Below are 18972 nucleotides of genomic sequence, written 5' to 3'. Positions count from 1 at the left end.
AAGTTTCCCGTTTCATTATTGCTTTCACACAGCTGTTTAATGGCATGAGAGCCCTGGCTGCCAGGGAGAGAAAATGTTGGCAACACTTAATTGACCCTAGGCTATACAACAAACCTACAGGAAGCCTAACAGTGTGATCCCTAAATGTGTTTTATTCAGAAGCAGAAGCGAACCATCCAAGGTAGGCATGGTCGGGCACCTGTCAAAAACCCACATCCCAGCAGGGGCCCGCTGACAAGAGCCCCCTAGACTTGCTCCTACTTACCACTGCAACCTACTTGCTCACCTGCCTCTTACTCTGGCCCAGACAACTGTGGTGGTAAGGAAGCAGTGATAAGAAAGAGGACGAGCAATACCAGGGTGGCCATTGGGGATGCCTAGTCCAAGGGCCCTCAAAAACCTGGGGCCAGCCCGGCCACTGAGTTCAGTAATGGCTTAACTTTGTCTTTAAATGTGCTGTCGATATCGTTTACAACAGTCATGGCTTCCAAGATTTCTCCCAAGGAATTCTGGGAACTGTAGCTTTCTGGCGAAGGAACCTGAGCCCTTCACCGAAGAAACTACATTTCCCAGCGTTCATGGAGAGAACGCGGCGCCTTGACTGGTCGCGTCCCAATAGCTTTTCTTCCTCAATCCTTGCTGTAATGTACTGGCTCTCCAGCAGATGGCGCTGCCGCCTCTTCCGCCGCAACTAGGCTGGGTCTGAAAACGAGGCCTGGCTAAGAGGCCGCTCTAAGATGGCGGCGCCCATGAGGAGAAGGGCCTGAGGTGCGTGTAGTAGGTAGTTGCCATGAAGCGGGCGGCCTCCTCCTCAGCGCCTGGGAATGGCCGGACCCAGAGTAGGAAACTAGGGCGGCGGCAGCAGCAGCAGCAGCAGCAAGCAGGGAACTTACAGAAGCTGGGGTTGGCGGTACGGGAGTTTGTGGAGGCAGCCGGCGGCGGCGGCTTCTTGGCACCTTCTGGGGCCCCGCCGCAGCAGCCCCGACCGGCGTTGAGCAGCCGGAGGAACCGCCGGGAGCTGAGGCGAGAGAAGCGCAAGTTGAAGCGGGGCCGGCGGCGACGGCACCTGAACGGCAAGGAGACAGCGGCAGTGGAGGTGAAACTCCCTCGGCCCTCCCGCCCGGCTTTGGCAACCTCCGCCGGGAAGAAGAAGCCGCCGCCGCCATCATCACCACCACCGCTACTACCGCAGGCCCCGGCGCAAGGGAAGCGTCTCCCCGCCGCCGAAGCCCGGAGAGAGCGGCCCGGAGGCCCGGTGCCCTCAGCTACAGCCCTGGCGCGCAAAAAAGCCCTGCTGGCGGCCAACGAGGCGGAGGAGCGGGAGATCCGGCGGCTGGAAAGACAGCTGGGACTCAACAAGCGTCGGAAGCAGCAGCAGCAAGGGCTGGGGGAGGCAGCGGCCTTGCCTCAGAGCTTCGCCAAGGACGGGCTGGGATACGTGTTGGGAGCTTTGGAACCAGGGGCTTCCTTCCCCGGCCTGTACGAGAGCAGTGAGGAAGGCGAGGAAGAGCAGGGTGGAGAAGGAGGGGCGTCTGAGGACGAGGAAGCAGAGGGACCACACCAGACAGATGAGGGAGAGGAGATGAGTATGGAGGAGGAGGAGGAGGATTTGGCAATGGAAGAAGAGAGGGGTATGGAGGAAGACAACGAGGAACAGGATTTGGCTATGGGAGAAGAGGGGAGAAGCTCAGAGAACTCCATCTTGGAAGGAGATCGCGAAAGTGAAGAGGGAGAAGTCACATCCCATGGCTTCAAAAGCACAGAGGCTGGAGCCAAAGAACCTGCACCTCCCAGAGACAAGGAGGAGGTCTGTATGAAGGCTTCTAAGGTCTGCTTAAGTCAGTCTTTCCTGACCTGCTGCCTTTAGATGTTTAGGACTTCAGCTCTTATCAGACCCAGGTGGCATGGTCAGTGGTCAGGAATCCAAAACATCTAGAGAGTTCCAGGTTGGGGAAGGCTGGCGTAGGGGGCCTGAGGCCTTGGAAATCTGGTGCCAATCTGAGTAGACAATACACAAGGGACAAGGGGCCTGATTTAGTGTCAGGCACCTTCATATATTCACACATTTATATATGTATTTAAGATATTTCTAGGCTGCCGTTCAGGGCAGGAGCACTCCCAAGGCAGCATACAACAGTAACATTCATACAATAAAAATGATGTGGTAACAACAGCAAACATTCCAAAATATAGCAAAGGCTAGTGTAGGACAAGACCTACATCACAATTGCAACTACAGTCCAGTCCAATAAAACATAATCAGGGAAAGGCCAGAGTAAACAACTTTTCAGGGCTTTCCTAAAAGCCTGCAATGTTGGGGCCTGGTGGACCCTTAATGGCAAAGCATTCCAGAGATGTTGGCCCACTGCAGAAAAGTATTAATGTAGTCACCCACCTAACTGCCCACATTGCACAACAGCAAACCCTGGTCAGTATAAGAATGTAAGAAGAGCCATTCATACAGTGGCCGACCGTCTACCTGTGTGAAATTGACAAGTAGGACATGAGTGCAGTAGCACCCTCCCAGTCATGTTCTCCAGGAACTGGTGTACGTAGGCATAATGCCTCTGATACTGAGGTATCATATAGCCATCATGATGCCATTGATGGCCTTATCCTCTGTAAATTTAATCCCCTTTTAAAGCTATCAAAATTGGTGGCTACCACTGCATAGTTTTAACTATTTGCTGTATTAACTGTCCTGAATCTCCCACCAATCAGCTTCATGGGATGACCCCAGGTTCTAGTATTATATGAGAGGAGAAAAATGTCTCCCTCTCTGCACCATGCATAATTTTGTACACCTCTATCACATAGCCCCCTGCTCAACGTTTTTGTAAGCTAAACAGACCCAGACACTGTAACCTTTCGTCATAGGGGAGTTGCTCCAGCCCCTCATTTTGGTTGTCCTTTTCCAATTCAACAATATCTTCTTTAGCTCAGGTAACCAGAACTGTACACAGTATTCCAAGTGTGGTTGCACAATAGATTTGTATAAGGCCAGTATGATATTTGCAGTTTTATTTCTCATTCCTTTCCTAGTTATGCCTAACATGGAATTTGCCATTTTTACAGTAGCTGCACACTGGGTTGACATTTTTATTAAGCTGTCCACCATTAGCCCAAGATCTCTTTCTTGGTCAGTCACTGCTAGCTGAGATCCCATAAGCATATATGTGAAGGGGGGAGGAAGGTTGCCCTAGTGTGCATCACTTTCTGCTTTCTTACATTGAACTGCATTTGCCATTTTGATGCCCATACTCCGGGTTTGGAGAGATCCTCGTAGAGCTCTTCACAATTCCTTTTGGTTTTAACCACCCTAAATTTTTTGCCATCAGCAAACTTGGCCACCTCACTGTTACTCCTAATTCCAGATCATTTATGGAAGTTAAAAAGCACTGGTCCCAATACCCTTGTGGGATCCCACTCTTTACACCCCTCCATTGTGAGAATCAGCAGCATATCTCAGCTCTCTAACCAGTGTACCTGTCAAATGTACGCATATTGACAAATTTGTATTGGTCACATTCACCGTTTATAGTTTTAGATGCACCTAACAGTGTAAACATATTTTATTGAATCAGCTATCACATAATCATATAATAGTTGTTGCCCACATGATGACTTTTGAAGTGCCCATGTGCAAAAGCTCACATGGCTGATTATAGTAAGATATGCACAACAGGTGCTTTTTCATTCACAGTCACTTAAGATCTGAATATTCAACCATATTTTCAAATATGAAATTATTTAATAAAACATATTTGCTTCTTTGTTTTTGTTTAGAATCTTTGCCAAGGTGCTACAAAGTATGTTCCCCCTCTGATGCAAAGGTCTGAAAAGACTCTAGATGCCAAAAAGAGGGAAGAATTAGAAAGGCTGAAGAAAACATTGAAAGGTCTAATTAACAGGTAGCATTGAAATTGTGTTAACTAATTTTTCTTACAGAACTTCTATGGTTCAACCAAGAATAGGTAGAATTTCTAATTTACGTACTGCATTTTGTTTTGTGGCTCCTTCATTGACTTTTCCAGTCAAATTGAGTGGCTTGTCAATTTTTCTCAAGTTGATATATATGTTGTGCTAGATTTTGATATGAAACATTGTGGTTTCAGTTACAAAGTGGTAGCTTACATTCTGGTATGCCGGGTCATCAATCTTGAGAAAAACTGCCTTTCTCTCCAGAACATTTCTATTAAAATTGATTCCCAGAGGGTAGCCATGTTAGTCTATTGCAGTAAAAACAACCAAGAGTCTTGTGTCACTTTAAAAACTAATACATTTATTCTACCATAAGTTTTTATGGAGTATAGTCCACTTCATCAGATGCATAAAATACTATGGAGAGTTTCAAGTTTAGATACAACACATTGTAAACAGTAAGGGCAGAAGGTAATTCAGTGCAGAAAGCGACAATCAATTATTAACCATGGTCATTCACAGTGCAGTTGTTGCTGATAATTCAAACATCCTGGCACAAGGTAAGCTGATTAGCACATGTAGTGTTAATTCTTCCCCCCACCCTTCACCACCATATGTCCTGTAAATAAACCTGAAACTTTCCATAATACTCCATGCATCTGATGAAGTGGGCTATTGTCCACGAAAGCTTATGCCAGAATAAATTCCTTAGTCTTTAAGGTGCCACAAGACTCTTTGTTGTTTTTATTAAAATTGATGGAAGTTCTCTAAAGTTTGGAATTAAAACCTGTGTTAACTGCAGGCAGCATATGGTTGTTCATTCTGAATGTTTCGTAGGTGCATGTTTCATCTCTTATAGACCAGAGTTAAAAGTTTATGGATTAAAATAGAAGATCCAAAGAAGTTCCCTACCATAAAGATATTACATCCATGAACATACTTTTTACATATTGTTTAATATGGCTGGGTATTGATAATGATGAAACAAAATATTAAATCCAACAATTTAACTTGATCTGTATATGATTTGTTTCCCACTAGGTTGAGCGAACCAAACTTAACTTCTATAAGTGCGCAGTTGGAGGAGCTATACATGGCAAACAGCAGAAAAGATATGAATGAAACATTAACGAATATTCTTATCAGTGCTTGTGTTACAGCATCAGCAATGCCTTCCAGACTGGTGATGGAGCATATTCTTTTGGTTAGCGTCCTTCATCGGACAGTGGGAATTGAGGTAATTTTTCTTTTCTGGCTTTTTCTTTTTCTTCTCAAGTGTTGATTGGCACAGCAGCATACCTGACTTTCAAGTATAGAGTGCAGAACCTGTGACCCTCCAAACATTGTTGGACAGCAGCTCCAATCATCCCTGATCACTGGCCATTCTGGCTGGGGCTGATGGGAGTTGGAGTTCAACAACTGCAAGGCTATAGGTTCCCCACCCCCATTCTAGTCCAACACTCTGTTTCCCAGAGCAGCTAACCTGATGCCTCTTGAAAGCCCAGCAGGGCATGAAGGCAATAGCTGTCCTGTAATCTTGCTCCCCCTACCAAACTGGTATTCAGTGGCATACTGCCCTTGAACATGGAGGTTCTATTTGGCTGTTATGCCTAACACCCACTGATAAACCTGTGTGCCATACATTTGCCTATTCCCCTTCATCTAATCCACGGGGGGGAAATTTGTGAACCTCTGGATTTTTTGGGCCTTCAACTCCTATCATCTCTCACCTTTGGCTATGCTGGCTAAGGCTGATGGGAGTTGTAGGCCAAAACAATTCGAAGTTCACACGTTTCCCACCCCAATCTAATCTAAACCAGGGGCCATTGCTTTTGGTTTACAGCTAAATAGCCTGGTTTGTCTGCTTTCCAAATTGGACCAGAGGGAAAGTATACCTCATTTTCTGGTACAAGGGTGGGGAACCTGTGGTCCTCCAGATACTGCTGAACTCCAAATACCATCATCCCTGGCCTTTGGCCATATTTGCTGGGGCCGATGAGATTTGAAGTCTGACAATCACTGGAGGACTAGAGGTTCCCCATCCCTGTTCTAGTAGGACTTTAATTTTTAGGTGCCAATTACGTTCTAATGGTAGTTCCACAACATTTTGGTAATTATGGGTTTTATGGTACTTTTTTGTCTTATTTAAGAAGCACTGTCCTGGGTGCTGTTCAACAGAGTGGTGGCATGTAAATGTAAATAAAATCATTTTTTAAAAAAATATTAACATTTTAACGAAGGTTCCCAAGGTTTTAAAAGGCCAAGGATCTTTGCATGTTGTCCGTAGAGAAAAGGCACTTTCTCCTTCTAATTTTACTGTGAATCCCAACACTGACTGTTCCCAATATATCCCTTAGTTATTATATTTGGCAACTCTGGCCAATTTATACAGTCATGACTTAATTTTATAAACTGACCTGTATACATGAGTATCGCCATCCATGATGATCTAAAACTGTTTTCACAAACGATGCTTGAGTAGGTTTTGTTTTTCCTCACACCTATCTGTGAATCATGTTAAAAAGCTTTACATTTGTTGTAAGGAGGATTACTCCATTTTCTAGAACTTATTAACGTTTGCAGGTGAGACATTCCAGCCATTCAAATAATGCTTGGGAAATACTCTTGATGTGACTGAAAACTGTCTGCAATGCTAGCCTAATGCAGTGGTTAGTAATATGCAAGCACAGCAGCCAATATGCTCCATACTATATGTTCAGAATTGCTGGTCAGCATGTTTTAAGACCACAGTATTAGTTATGAATTGTTGGATTCCTTTTTTAAAGCGCTAAACTGTCAGCATCTCATTAATCGTGTGTGTGTGTTAACTATTCCAGGTTGGCACTCACTTTTTGGAAACTGTGGTGAGGAAATTTGATGAAGTCTACAAAAGTGAAGCTGAAGGGAAAGAATGTGAGAACCTCCTTACCTTAATTGCTCATTTGTATAACTTTTATGTAGTGCATTCATTGCTGATCTTTGACATCTTAAAGAAGCTTGTTAGCACTTTTTCTGAAAAGGATATTGAACTAATTCTGCTGCTGCTGAAAAATGTGGGCTTTTCCTTGAGGAAAGATGATGCTCTGGCGCTGAAAGAACTTATCACTGAGGCCCAGAAAAAAGCAAATGCAGTAGGGAAGCAATTCCAGGACCAGTCAAGGGTATGGATGCATTTTTAAAAATATCTTTTTGAGACAACTTTCTTAACAAAAGCAGAATTTGACAGGAGCTTTAATAGAGCTGTATTTTCCTAATGCAACTTGCGATAGGAGGGGTGCAGTTGCCTGAAGTCTGATTGGACCTTAAAATTGTGCCTTTGAGCTGTCACACAGCTGGTGTATGGGGAGCAGTAGCACAGCAGAGTATTCCTGTTTAAATAGGCAGAATGAAGCACAGGGGACCACAGTGCTGGCCTCTCCCATAGCACAGATAGTGTATAGATACCACGCATGCCACTTTCTACAGACTGGAAGGCTGGAACACAGTAAACATCTGATTATTAATACTTGGCTCTTAAAATATGTAGCTCCCATTATCTCAGTAATCCTTAAAACAGTCCTGTAAGGTAGATCAGCATTATTATTCTCATCTTCTGGATAAAGGACTAAAGCTAAGGACTTGCTTAAAGCTACCTGGGGAGTTCATGGCAGAGATGAGATTTGAATTCAAGTCTTCACAGCCACTATCCCTGCCTTTCCCAATGCAGTGCATGCAGGCATCGCAGCACCCACAAAAACCATCCACGGGGCCCCTGCTCCTTCCCAGCATAGTGATGTGTCAGTCAGGAGATAGAGGGGACATGGAAGCACATAGAGAGAATAGAGTGCCAGGTTGAGGAGGGCACACAGAGAAGGCACGTGCATGCACGCGTGGACGTACACACATGTAAAAGATGAATCCATTTGAATTTGCATAATTTTTTACAAAACTGCCATCATACCACAGGTCACAGCTGAACTGCAAAAATAATGGTTCCAGCACTTTCTAGTGCCACCATGGTACAAAAACATAGAGCCAAGGAAAAGATCCTTATGTTTCCTCATGATTTTAACAAGGGATCCCTCAAATCCACCTGCAAATCATAGGTCACCTCTGTGTCCACAGATGGGATCTGTGATTTGATGATAGTTTGGATTAATGCTTTTGATCTAAAATGGTGGCACTGACAAGCACCAGATCTATACTTTTTACTTCACTGCCTAGAGGCACCACTGTGAGTTTTAATTTGATAGTGGGTTGTGGGGGCAGAGGGACCCAGTGTAAAAATCATATAGATGCATGATGATCCATTTTTATCTACTAGTTCTGGCTGGCTGTTCTCCCAAAGCAGCCTTTGCGTGACTGGCCATGCTCCTCACAGCACCCATTTTGTAGTGCCCACAAGTTTTTCAGAGTTTGAGTGTGTCCATGGGTCCAAAATGGTTGGGGACCCCTGCATTGTCCTCTTGGATCTGATGACACTGGCACATTTTGCCTCAAAATAAGGTTTAGACATGTGTTAAGGTAATATAGGTAATCTGTCTATCCAGATCTGTGCCACAGTATTTGGATTTTACCTATAGACTTGAAGCATTCCCTGGAAAACCTATGAAACGTAGCTTTTTAAATATGTCTGAAGAAGAAACATGACTATTCATAAATCAGTCAAAAATGTGATTTTGTTTGGCAGATTTTAATACCAATCTTAGAGATCAGTGTAAAAGCATTTGGGCTGTAGTCCAATTTTCATCTTTATGCTGGAGATCTTTGCCATTTTAAGCACTGGGACAATAATACAGACTTGTCTTTTTCAAAAGGTTTGCTTTATGTTGGAAACAATGCTGGCACTAAAAAATAATGACATGAGGAAAATCCCTGGTTATGATCCTGAACCTGTAGAGAAATTACGAAAGCTGCTGAGAACACTGGTAAAGTGGAAGAAAAAAACATACTTTGCTATATTTCTTTCTGTCTGATAGATTCTAAATAAAATCTGAACATTAGTAAAAATTGCTATTAACAACATGAACCTTTAGGACCTATTAACATAGCATGGTTGACTGCCCTAATGAAACAAGGTTTGTTTTGCAGAAGGAGAATTAGTTGCTGTGTTTGCCATGTGTTTAAAAAGAAGTCCCCAAGAGCATCTTGGGTTCAAGTAAACCATAATTTAGGCTTTCCAGTTACATTTGGTGATGGAGATTATGAAGTCCAATGATGACCAATACTTGAGTATAAAACTCCTTATTTAAACATCATCTACCTGAACACACTTCTTTTATATTAGATTCACAGTAGCAGTTCTGGAAAAGAAGCTCAACTTCGTGTGTCATTCGAATCTCTCCTCAGTGCTGATCAGGTCGGCCGTTGGTGGATTGTTGGATCATCATGGAGTGGAGCTCCAATGATTGGCAGCACCAGCAACAAAAATCAACAAATGCTACCTGTAGGAAAGGTAACTGCTGAGCATTATTGATCCAAGCCTGGTGCCTTTCTAACACTGAGACTTTAATGGCCCCCCAAAGAGCATTCTTAACATTGGGATTTCTCCTTATCAGTGTAAATGAGGATGGTTGGGGGGGAGGTGTTCTTGGGAGTATGTATTCCTTTCAGAATCTGTTCAAGGATAAAATTGACCCACCCACCCCTATAATCTAATACTGGCAAGAGGGGGAATGGTAGCTCCTCCAAATCTCTTTGCCCTCCCTCCAAGTATAAATATTTCCCTACAAGCTCCTGGGCTTCTGTCCCAGTCCTCACAGTAGTCAGCAACAAATCTGCAGTCTAAACATACCATTAGTGATGTACTTGAGCAAATGGCATGTTATGATCATGAAGCCTGCTTTAACTGCTCACGTTTATTCTGAAGAAAAAGCTGCAGGGCATCAATCTGAAGGGTGGGAGGCGGGGGGACATGCTGGTTCTTTGCTAAAGATCACATACCTCCAGTTACTTTTTTGCTTCTGAAGGTACTGCTTACTGCAAACTGTCTCTAACCTACCTCACAGGGTTGTTGTGAGGACTAAAAATGGAGATGAGGAGGACCAAAAAAGTTCCTAGCGGGAAGAAAAAAGTGGGATATAAATGTAATGATAAATAATAGAATTTGTATTTATGTAGCTTATCCAAGACAGGCATATTTTAAGATTATTAACAGCTAGTACAGTGTCTAATACTCAACCCTCGCCCTCTTCAGGTAAGTTCAAAGATTCTGGAGCTTGCTCGTAAGCAGAGAATGAACACAGACATCAGGAGGAATATATTTTGTATCTTGATGACTAGTGAAGATTTTTTGGATGCCTTCGAAAAACTTTTAAAGTAAGTACCTGCCAGGATAAGTCTCAGAAGCGAAACCACTGTTTGGATGCAAAACAAATTTCCCCTGAATAAGTGTCTACAATGTATGGCCAGAAGATTGTGCCTTAGTAATAGCAAGTCTCCATTTTGCTTGGTGCAAGGGAATTGTGAAACAGAAACAGGTGGACATATTCTAAAAATGCGGTCCTTTGAATGTTTACCCTGAAGTAAAATATTCAGTGGACCTTACTTCCAAATTAAGCGTGTTACAGATTGCAGTCTAAGATAAAATCCCATTTTAGGAGAGGATCGTGCTGTATGGAATGGGTAAATGTTAGCATCTTGTGAATTTAGTCAACTAATTACAGTGAATGGGTCTATCGCTATGGTTTGCTTAAAGTGTTGCTTGATGGTAGTAAAAAAAAAAAAAAAAAGTAATGTTCCTATAATGGGTGGGTATGTTATCCTGCCCCTTCATGGATCACTGCCTTGTTGTGGCGAAGGGGCTTGTGTAACTCAGTGAAGCCATAAGCTATGCCGTGCAGGGCCACCCAAGACGGACAGGTCATGGCAGAGAGTTCTGACAAAATGTGGTCCACTGGAGAAGGAAATGGCAACCCACTCCAGGATTCTTGCCAAGAAAACCCCATGGAACGTATCGCAAGGCTAAAAGAGATGACGCCGGAAGATGAGCCCCTCAGGTCGGAAGGTGTCCAATATGCTACTGGGGAAGAGCAGAGGGTATTTCCAAGTAGCGCCAGAAAGAGTGAAGCGGCTGGGCCAAAGCCGAAAGGACACTCAGCTGTGGATGTGTCTGGTGGTGAAAAGAAAATCCGATGCTGTAAAGAACAATATTGTTTAGGAACCTGGAATGTCAGATCAATGAATCAAGGTAAGCTGGAGGTGGTCAAACAGGAGATGGCAAGATTGAACATCGACATCTTGGGAATCAGCGAACTCAAATGGACAGGCATGGGCGAATTTAATTCAGGTGACCATCATATCTACTATTGTGGGCAAGAATCCCTTAGAAGAAATGGAGTAGCAATCATAGTCAACAAAAGGGTGGGAAAAACAGTACTGGGGTACAATCTTAAAAATGATAGAATGATCTCAGTACGAATCCAAGGCAAACCATTCAACATCACAGTAATTCAAGTCTATGCCCCAACCACTGAGGCCGAAGAAGCTGAGGTTGATCGGTTCTATGAAGACCTACAACACCTTCTAGAACTAACACCAAAAAAAGATGTCCTCTTCATCATAGGGGATTGGAATGCTAAAGTAGGAAGTCAAGAAATCACCGGGATAACAGGCAGGCATGGCCTTGGTGTACAAAATGAAGCAGGACAAAAGCTAATAGAGTTTTGCCAAGAGAACATGCTGATCATAGCAAACACTCTTTTCCAACAGCACAAGAGGCGACTCTACACATGGACGTCACCAGATGGTCAATATCGAAATCAGATTGATTATGTCCTTTGCAACCAAAGATGGAGAAGCTCCATACAGTCAGTAAAAACAAGACTTGGAGCTGACTGTGGCTCAGATCATGAGCTGCTTCTTGCAAAATTTCGGCTTAAATTGAAGAACGTCGGGAAAACCACTAAACCGTTCAGGTATGACCTAAATCATATCCCTGATGAATATACAGTGGAGGTGAGGAATAGATTTCAGGGATTAGACCTGATAGACAGAGTGCCTGAGGAACTATGGACGGAGGTCCGTAACATTGTTCAGGAGGCAGCAACGAAATCCATCCCAAAGAAAAAGAAATGCAAGAAAGCCAAGTGGCTGTCTGATGAGGCTTTACAAGTAGCTGAGGAAAGAAGGGAAGCGAAAAGCAAGGGAGAAAGGGGAAGATACACCCAACTGAATGCAGAGTTCCAGAGAATAGCAAGGAGAGACAAGAAGGCCTTCTTAAATGAACAATGCAAAGAAATCGAGGAAAACAACAGAATGGGAAAGACTAGAGATCTCTTCAAGAAAATTGGAGATCTCAAGGGAACGTTTTGTGCAAAGACGGGCATGATAAAGGACAAAGAAGGCAGGGACCTAACAGAAGCAGATGAGATTAAGAAGAGGTGGCAAGAATACACAGAAGAACTATACAGGAAAGATCTGAATGTCCCTGATAGCCATGATAGTGCGGTCACTGAACTTGAGCCGGACATCCTAGAGAGTGAAGTCAAGTGGGCCTTAGGAAGCATTAGTAACAACAAAGCTAGCGGAGATGACAGTATTCCAGCCGAGCTATTTAAAATCCTAAAAGATGATGCTGTTAAAGTGCTGCATTCAATATGCCAACAAATCTGGAACACTCAACAGTGGCCACAAGACTGGAAAAGGTCAGTTTACATTCCAATTCCAAAGAAGGGCAACGCCAAAGAGTGTTCAAACTACCGCACCATTGCGCTCATTTCACATGCCAGCAAGGTGATGCTCAAAATCCTACAAGCTAGGCTTCAGCAGTATGCGAACCAAGAACTACCGGAAGTACAAGCTGGGTTTAGAAGAGGCAGAGGAACTAGAGATCAAATCGCCAACATTCGCTGCATCATGGAGAAAGCAAGAGAATTCCAGAAAAACGTCTATTTCTGCTTCATTGACTACGCTAAAGCCTTTGATTGCGTGGATCACAACAAACTGTGGCAAATTCTGAAAGTGATGGGAGTACCAGACCACCTTACCTGTCTCCTGAGAAACCTGTACGAGGGTCAAGAAGCAACAGTAAGAACCAGACATGGAACAACCGATTGGTTCAAAATTGGGAAAGGAGTACGACAAGGCTGCATATTGTCACCCTGCTTATTTAACTTATATGCAGAGTACATCATGAGAAATGCCGGGTTGGATGAATCAGAGGTCGGAATTAAGATTGCTGGGAGAATTATCAACAACCTCCGATATGCAGACGATACCACCCTAATGGCAGAAAGCGAAGAGGATCTAAAGAGCCTCTTGTTGAGGGTGAAAGAGGAGAGTGCAAAAGCTGGTTTGAAACTCAACATTAAAAAAACTAAGATCATGGCATCTGGCCCCATCACTTCCTGGCATATAGAAGGGGAAGAAATGGAAGCAGTGACAGATTTTACTTTCTTGGGCTCCAAGATCACCGCAGACGGTGACTGTAGCCATGAAATTAAAAGACGCTTGCTCCTTGGGAGGAAAGCTATGGCCAACCTAGACAGCATAGTAAGAAGCAGAGACATCACCTTGCCGACAAAGGTCCGTCTAATCAAAGCTATGGTTTTCCCAGTAGTAATGTATGGCTGTGAGAGCTGGACTATAAGGAAGGCTGAGCGCCGAAGAATTGATGCTTTCGAACTGTGGTGCTGGAGAAGACTCTTACGAGTCCCCTGGACTGCAAGGAGGTCAAATCAGTCCATCCTAAAGGAAATCAACCCTGACTGCTCATTGGAAGGACACATACTGAAGCTGAAGCTCCAATATTTTGGCCACCTAATGCGAAGAGAAAACTCCCTGGAAAAGACCCTGATGCTGGGAAAGACTGAAGGCAAAAGGAGAAGGGGACGGCAGAGGATGAGATGGCTAGATAGCATCACGGATGCAATGAATATGAACTTGAGCACGCTCCGGGAGAGAGCGCAGGACAGGAAGGCCTGGCGTGCTATGGTCCATGGGGTCACGAAGAGTCGGACACGACTGAACGACTGAACAACAACAACAATGTTATCCTGAATGGGCAGTCTACCTTCAGGGAGCGGTATCTGAAACTAGGGCTCTGCAAGAGGGAGAGCAAATGAGAGAGAGAGAGAAATTTTGAATTTGAAGAACTGAGCTTTAACTAAACTGAGGCTGCCCCAACTGAGGATTTGATGGAGCAGCAACAGTCTTTTGCCTGCCAAACTAGTGACTGCTTGCTTCCAGTAAGCTTTGCTTGTATGCATGTAAATCAGGGCTGAGCAGAAAGTAGATTGGGCTCTACTGGTAGATCTCTGGGTGATTTGCAGTAGATGGGCGAAGGTTCTGACTCAGAATAGTTTAACAGTTTCTGTAAATGGGTCTGTCACTATGGTTTTGTCTAATCCCATTGGCTGATGGGATTTGACAAAAGAACTCAAATGTTCCATTAATAGCTATAGATGTTTTTCTGAATGAGCAATCTACCTGCAGGGAGTGAGATCTGAGATCAGAATTCCACAGGGTAGATACCTGTGAGTGAGAGAGGGGGAAAGGCAGTTTGAATTTGGAGATTTTTAGCTGAAATTGGCAGGGCCAGATGAGGGGGCTGCAATAGCTGCTCTCTGCGGATCTGATGCACCATCAGCAGGCTTGCTGCCTGGTGGAGTGCCTATTAGCTTCCAATGCGCTCTGCTTGTATATTAATTAAAACAGTTACTACAAAGAGACCACAAATTCCAGAGCGCTCTCATCCAAAGGAAGCAAAATCCTGTACCATTGCCCCTAGCACTTCTCACTGCACAAGAAATTGGTATGAATTGTACTGATATATTTTGACAACTAGGGATCCTCTGTTGGAAGGATTGGAACCTGAACCCAACAAGATTAGAAACTTGGGTCCTCAAGAGAGCAAAAGTCCCGTAAAAAGAGAAAGAGACAGAGAGACATATATGCCATATACTGAAGGCAAACAGAAAACAGTACATTTAACGGGTAGAGGGGCACACAGGCTGATCCATGTCTGTGTAACCCCAGTCGAAGAAATTCCGAACAGGGAAGCACTTCTAGAGGATGCTCAAGGTCATTTCTGTATACCCTTGTTGTTTGGACTTAATGGGTGCCATACTTGAGAGGGTATTCAAGGTCAGATCTTCTGATTTACTCTAAAATTTTGATCCCACCAACCAGCCCACCCATAGTGGCTTAAATTCGAGTCTACCTCTTACTTATATGAAAGCGTGCTTAATGTAAATAAGCATGCATGCACAAATGCAATAGGAGGCCTGATAGAGTTAGATGCAAGACACTATTACAATGCATTGTTCTGTACGAACTGTAAAGTATCCGCTTGGTGGAAAGTTGGGTCTCAAGACTACAATGTAAGGTTATAGGCCACTGCCTTACAGGTCTGATCCAAGGTCCATCCACCCCAGCATTTTGTTTAACAAATACTACAGAAGCAATGTACGAGGAAATAAGTGTTTTGACATATCCACTCGTCCACCTCCGTTCATTCTCAGCACCTAGATCTAGAAATTAGTTGCATTACTTTTGACCCTCTTAGCTAATAACTTCTTGGGGAGCCATCAGTGGCATTCTTTGTTACAAATAGCACATTGTTGTTCCATTGACTTCACTGAAATGTGGCTCACGTTTAACATTTCAGTTAAAGTTAAACATTTATCTACATCTTAGCAAAATCAGGCCATCATAGGCAGGCTATTTATCTCGGACTTAGAATCTGTAGATGAAAGCCTCGTCTTGAAAGGATGCAAATTTTGTGCTTGATACACTCTGCAGTATAATATTAAGCATTTTTCATTTTAATTGGCTTTAGTGCTGCCAAGTATTTGATGGCTCTGGAAGCTAAATCAGACTTATTTGACAGAACAGGTACAGCACAAGTTAAGACTATTCTCTGCCAGCATGTCTTAATCTTCCTCTATCTGGTCCAGCTCTATGAGGAAGAAGAAGTCCTGCCAGACTTTCTGCTGAGATAGCCAGCGGGAAACTCATTAATGCTGATTATATTTTTGTAATTAGGTTGGTTGAGATTCCCAACACTGTCAATTAAGAAATAGACAAACTTGGAGGATAGTTGCTTTTCAGTCACCATAACTTCTTGATTCAATATAGATGATAGAGTTGACTGAGTAACATGGAGGCCAAAGGGATCCCCCCTCCCCAGTGCTATAGCATTTGAAGATGGATGGCATCTAGATTACCCCCTACCCATTTTTATATTCTTTATAACATTAGTAATTATTTCACAACTATATACTGAGCAAAGCACACAGTTCCAAACACTTTGTTTTCCAGCTGCACATTATAGGTCTCCCACCCATAAATTTTTGATAACGTTATTTAGAAAAGTGCTACAATTAAACTTAAACATATTTTGCCCTAAAAAAATTTACTAGATGCCTAATGGTTTGAGCTCAAGTCAAGAGGGAATTAACTACGGGTGGTTCTTGGGTTGGCAGTGAAACTTTACTCTATGGTAATTCAGCCTAAAAGTTCTGGAAATGGATTTTACATGCTGGCTTTTGATGTCATAGGCTTCAGCTTAAAGATCAGCAGGAGAGAGAGATTGCCCATGTTCTCATAGATTGTTGCCTACAAGAGAAGACTTATAATCCCTTCTACGCGTATTTGTCTGCCAAGTTCTGTGAATATGAAAGGCGATTCCAGGTAAGCGAAGAACTACTGGTTGCACTATTTGAATAAAGAGACTTCTGGGAATAAAAGTGGCATTATCACATATAAGTATGAAGTTATATAAGTATAACTTTGGTTTCCAAAGTTAATTACAACATTTATGTGGACAATATGTTTCAGAAGGAAAAAAGCCTTTAACTCTTCCATATTGTTTGTCAAGCCAAAAAGAGCATGGTATGAGAGAGGAACCATAGGTCAGTGGCAGAGCACATACTTTGTATAAAGAAGGTTCCAGATTCAGTCCCCAGCATCTCTACGGCTGGAGGCCTGCACTCTGCCTCTGTGCCCATGAGGAGTGCTGCCTGCCCTTTTCCCCCATATATCACCTCTCCTTTTACACACACTTCTTGAAGCAATTCAGGGGGCGGGGGACTGAAGGATGCTAGTAGGAGAAATAATTCTCTTGCTAGTGCATTCTGGTCTGTTTCTGCCTGCCTCCCTTCTGAGAAATGGAATGGAATTCTAAACCAGGCACAGCTACGGAGTGGATTCTTCCTCTTCAGTGCCTTCTAATCATGCTTCCTGCCCATTTTCCTGACAGGAATCCGGATGGGAGTGGAAATTGTGATGTGAGGCAAAAAGGGAAAACAAAACTCCACTTGTAGATAAAGACAAGAGATCTCTCTGCTGCACTCTGCTGTCTTCCATTTCCAGCTGTGGCAGGACCTGGTAGCAGATCACTTGGGACTGAGAGATTTGACTCTCTTCCCAAGTGGCTTGCTTCTTGTAGTTGCCAACCAGAGCCATAAGACATCATTTGACGTCACTTAGCATATCAAAATGTACTTGCATTGCAGTACAAAATGTGGAACTGGTCTGTAACAGGTTCATGAAGGTTATAATTCTTGAGAACATGCTTTAATAGTTAATAACAGCTTTTTCTGGGTTTTGTTGGGTTGTTTGTTTAGATGACGTTCCAGTTCAGTATGTGGGACAAAATCAGAGATCTGGGAAATCTATCCTCTACTGCATTTTCCAACTTAGTTAATCTCTTGGCTCATCTGTTAAAGACTAAATCTCTCTCCCTTACTGTTTTCAAGGTAATTAGAACTCATTTTTAAATGTATTTTTACATCTCTTGTTAGCCTTATGCTTAATACATTTGTGCTTTGCTGTGTAACTTCACATAACAAGCAAGGCAAAGTAAATAGTTATTCATATCTAAAGGAAAACTACAGGATTTTCCCATTTTTGCATCAATATCCATTAGATTATTTTATAGACTATTAGAGTGTAATGTTTACACTCTTTTTTAATGTTTAAGCAAGTTGCTTTTAATGTTTAAGCAAGTTGCTGTTGAGCATTTCATGTTTTCAGATCTTTTCCATTTTCTTTGTTAATTGGCATGTATGTGAGACAGGTGTCTTTTTGTCTTAGAGCCATGATTAAGCTTTAGCTCTCATTGTATATTCAGAAAGATGAGGCTGGTTTTTGGTATTATTACTAACTTTTCTTTTAGGAGTAGTATGCTGGTGATTTATATAGTACTGATAACTTTATTTTAGAGACAGCTTAAATGTTTCATAGTGTCTTAAGAGTTTTTGCTTTAAGACTTGCCGTTTCATTGCTTTTTAACTAGGTGATTGAATTCAGTGAATTAGACAAGCCAAAAGTCCACTTCTTACGACAAGTGTTATCTGCATTGTTCCTAAAAACAGACCCAGAAGAACTCCACCACATCTTTGGAAAGTAAGTCATCCCAGGGGTTGATTAGATTCTAATGGTTTAACCAGCCTACTATACAATGCTCCACAACCTTTTGTAAACCTCTATCCTGTTCACCTGATCATACTTTTTAAATGTTGCTATAAGATTGCGCTAAGAAAAATGTTAGATTATTTAAATTCTCAATTCAGTGTATTTTTCCAGATTGGCTGACAACCCCAAGCTGGGAATGCTACATGAAGGCTTGAAGCTTTTCCTCACCCACTTCATGCTGAAGAATATTCAAGCTCACCGAAGTGTTGAAGAAGCCAGTTTGCTAAAAGAGAGAGTTGAACTAATAACTAGGACTTTGAAAGCAAAAGAATCAAGATTGAAGTTATAGTGTCCAGTTATCAGGCCTACCTGTGTGGAAAATGGGGGCAATTGAAAGCACCAGTGTTGAATTTGGTGGTATTTAATAAACTGAAAAAATCATTTTCTGAACAGTTCCTTCACAAGCACATAGACTTGGGTTAGGTTTGATACTCAGCCCACATGTATTTATTTTTAAAAGATATGCATGTATAAATGGTGATGCTTTTACATGGTAATTCATTTACATTCTGTTAAAACACAAGGCAAGGTCACCAGTAAAACCTGAATAATCTGTGCAGTGTATTTTTCAAATAAAATTTTGTTACATTTGTACCCTGACGCTTGAATATACTGTTCAACCTCTGTCAAAACCACTTTCAGAGTTATAACTAT

The 18972-nt window shown here is 42.7% G+C and overlaps 1 protein-coding gene across 5 annotated transcripts; it reads left to right on the top strand.

Annotated features, from left to right (window-relative positions):
- Positions 1-669: 669 nt before the first annotated feature.
- NOM1 (nucleolar protein with MIF4G domain 1) lies at positions 670-18912 on the top strand. Of its 5 annotated transcripts, none has more exons than XM_084859298.1 (12): positions 699-931; positions 1154-1807; positions 3787-3911; positions 4963-5158; positions 6759-7082; positions 8718-8828; positions 9188-9355; positions 10097-10218; positions 16401-16533; positions 17469-17600; positions 18140-18249; positions 18430-18912. In XM_084859298.1, exons 1-12 carry the CDS (start codon positions 791-793, stop codon positions 18605-18607), a joined length of 2394 nt encoding a protein of 797 aa, XP_084715424.1. In that variant the 5' UTR covers positions 699-790; the 3' UTR covers positions 18608-18912. The 5 variants fall into 5 exon arrangements, with proteins under 5 accessions (XP_084715423.1, XP_084715421.1, XP_084715424.1 ...); XM_084859300.1 differs by having other exon boundaries at positions 706-928; XM_084859295.1 differs by having other exon boundaries at positions 690-1807.
- The last annotated feature ends 60 nt before the right edge of the window (positions 18913-18972 follow it).

The sequence above is a fragment of the Heloderma suspectum genome, chromosome 5 (genome assembly GCF_057233095.1).
Source record: "Heloderma suspectum isolate Gila_16-S chromosome 5, 16-S_ref, whole genome shotgun sequence".
In the NCBI taxonomy this organism is placed as follows: Eukaryota; Metazoa; Chordata; class Lepidosauria; order Squamata; family Helodermatidae; genus Heloderma; species Heloderma suspectum.
Note: the sequence above shows the minus strand (reverse complement) of the source record. Positions and strands in the feature narration are given on the sequence as shown.

Bases quoted from the DNA above. Each gene is read 5' to 3' on its own strand.
- NOM1 (XM_084859295.1), top strand. From the start codon at position 791: ATGAAGCGGGCGGCCTCCTCCTCAGCGCCTGGGAATGGCCGGACCCAG. The intron at 5,159-6,758 runs GTAATTTTTCTT...TAACTATTCCAG, and splicing joins ATCGGACAGTGGGAATTGAG to GTTGGCACTCACTTTTTGGA. The intron at 7,083-8,717 runs GTATGGATGCAT...CTTTTTCAAAAG, and splicing joins AATTCCAGGACCAGTCAAGG to GTTTGCTTTATGTTGGAAAC.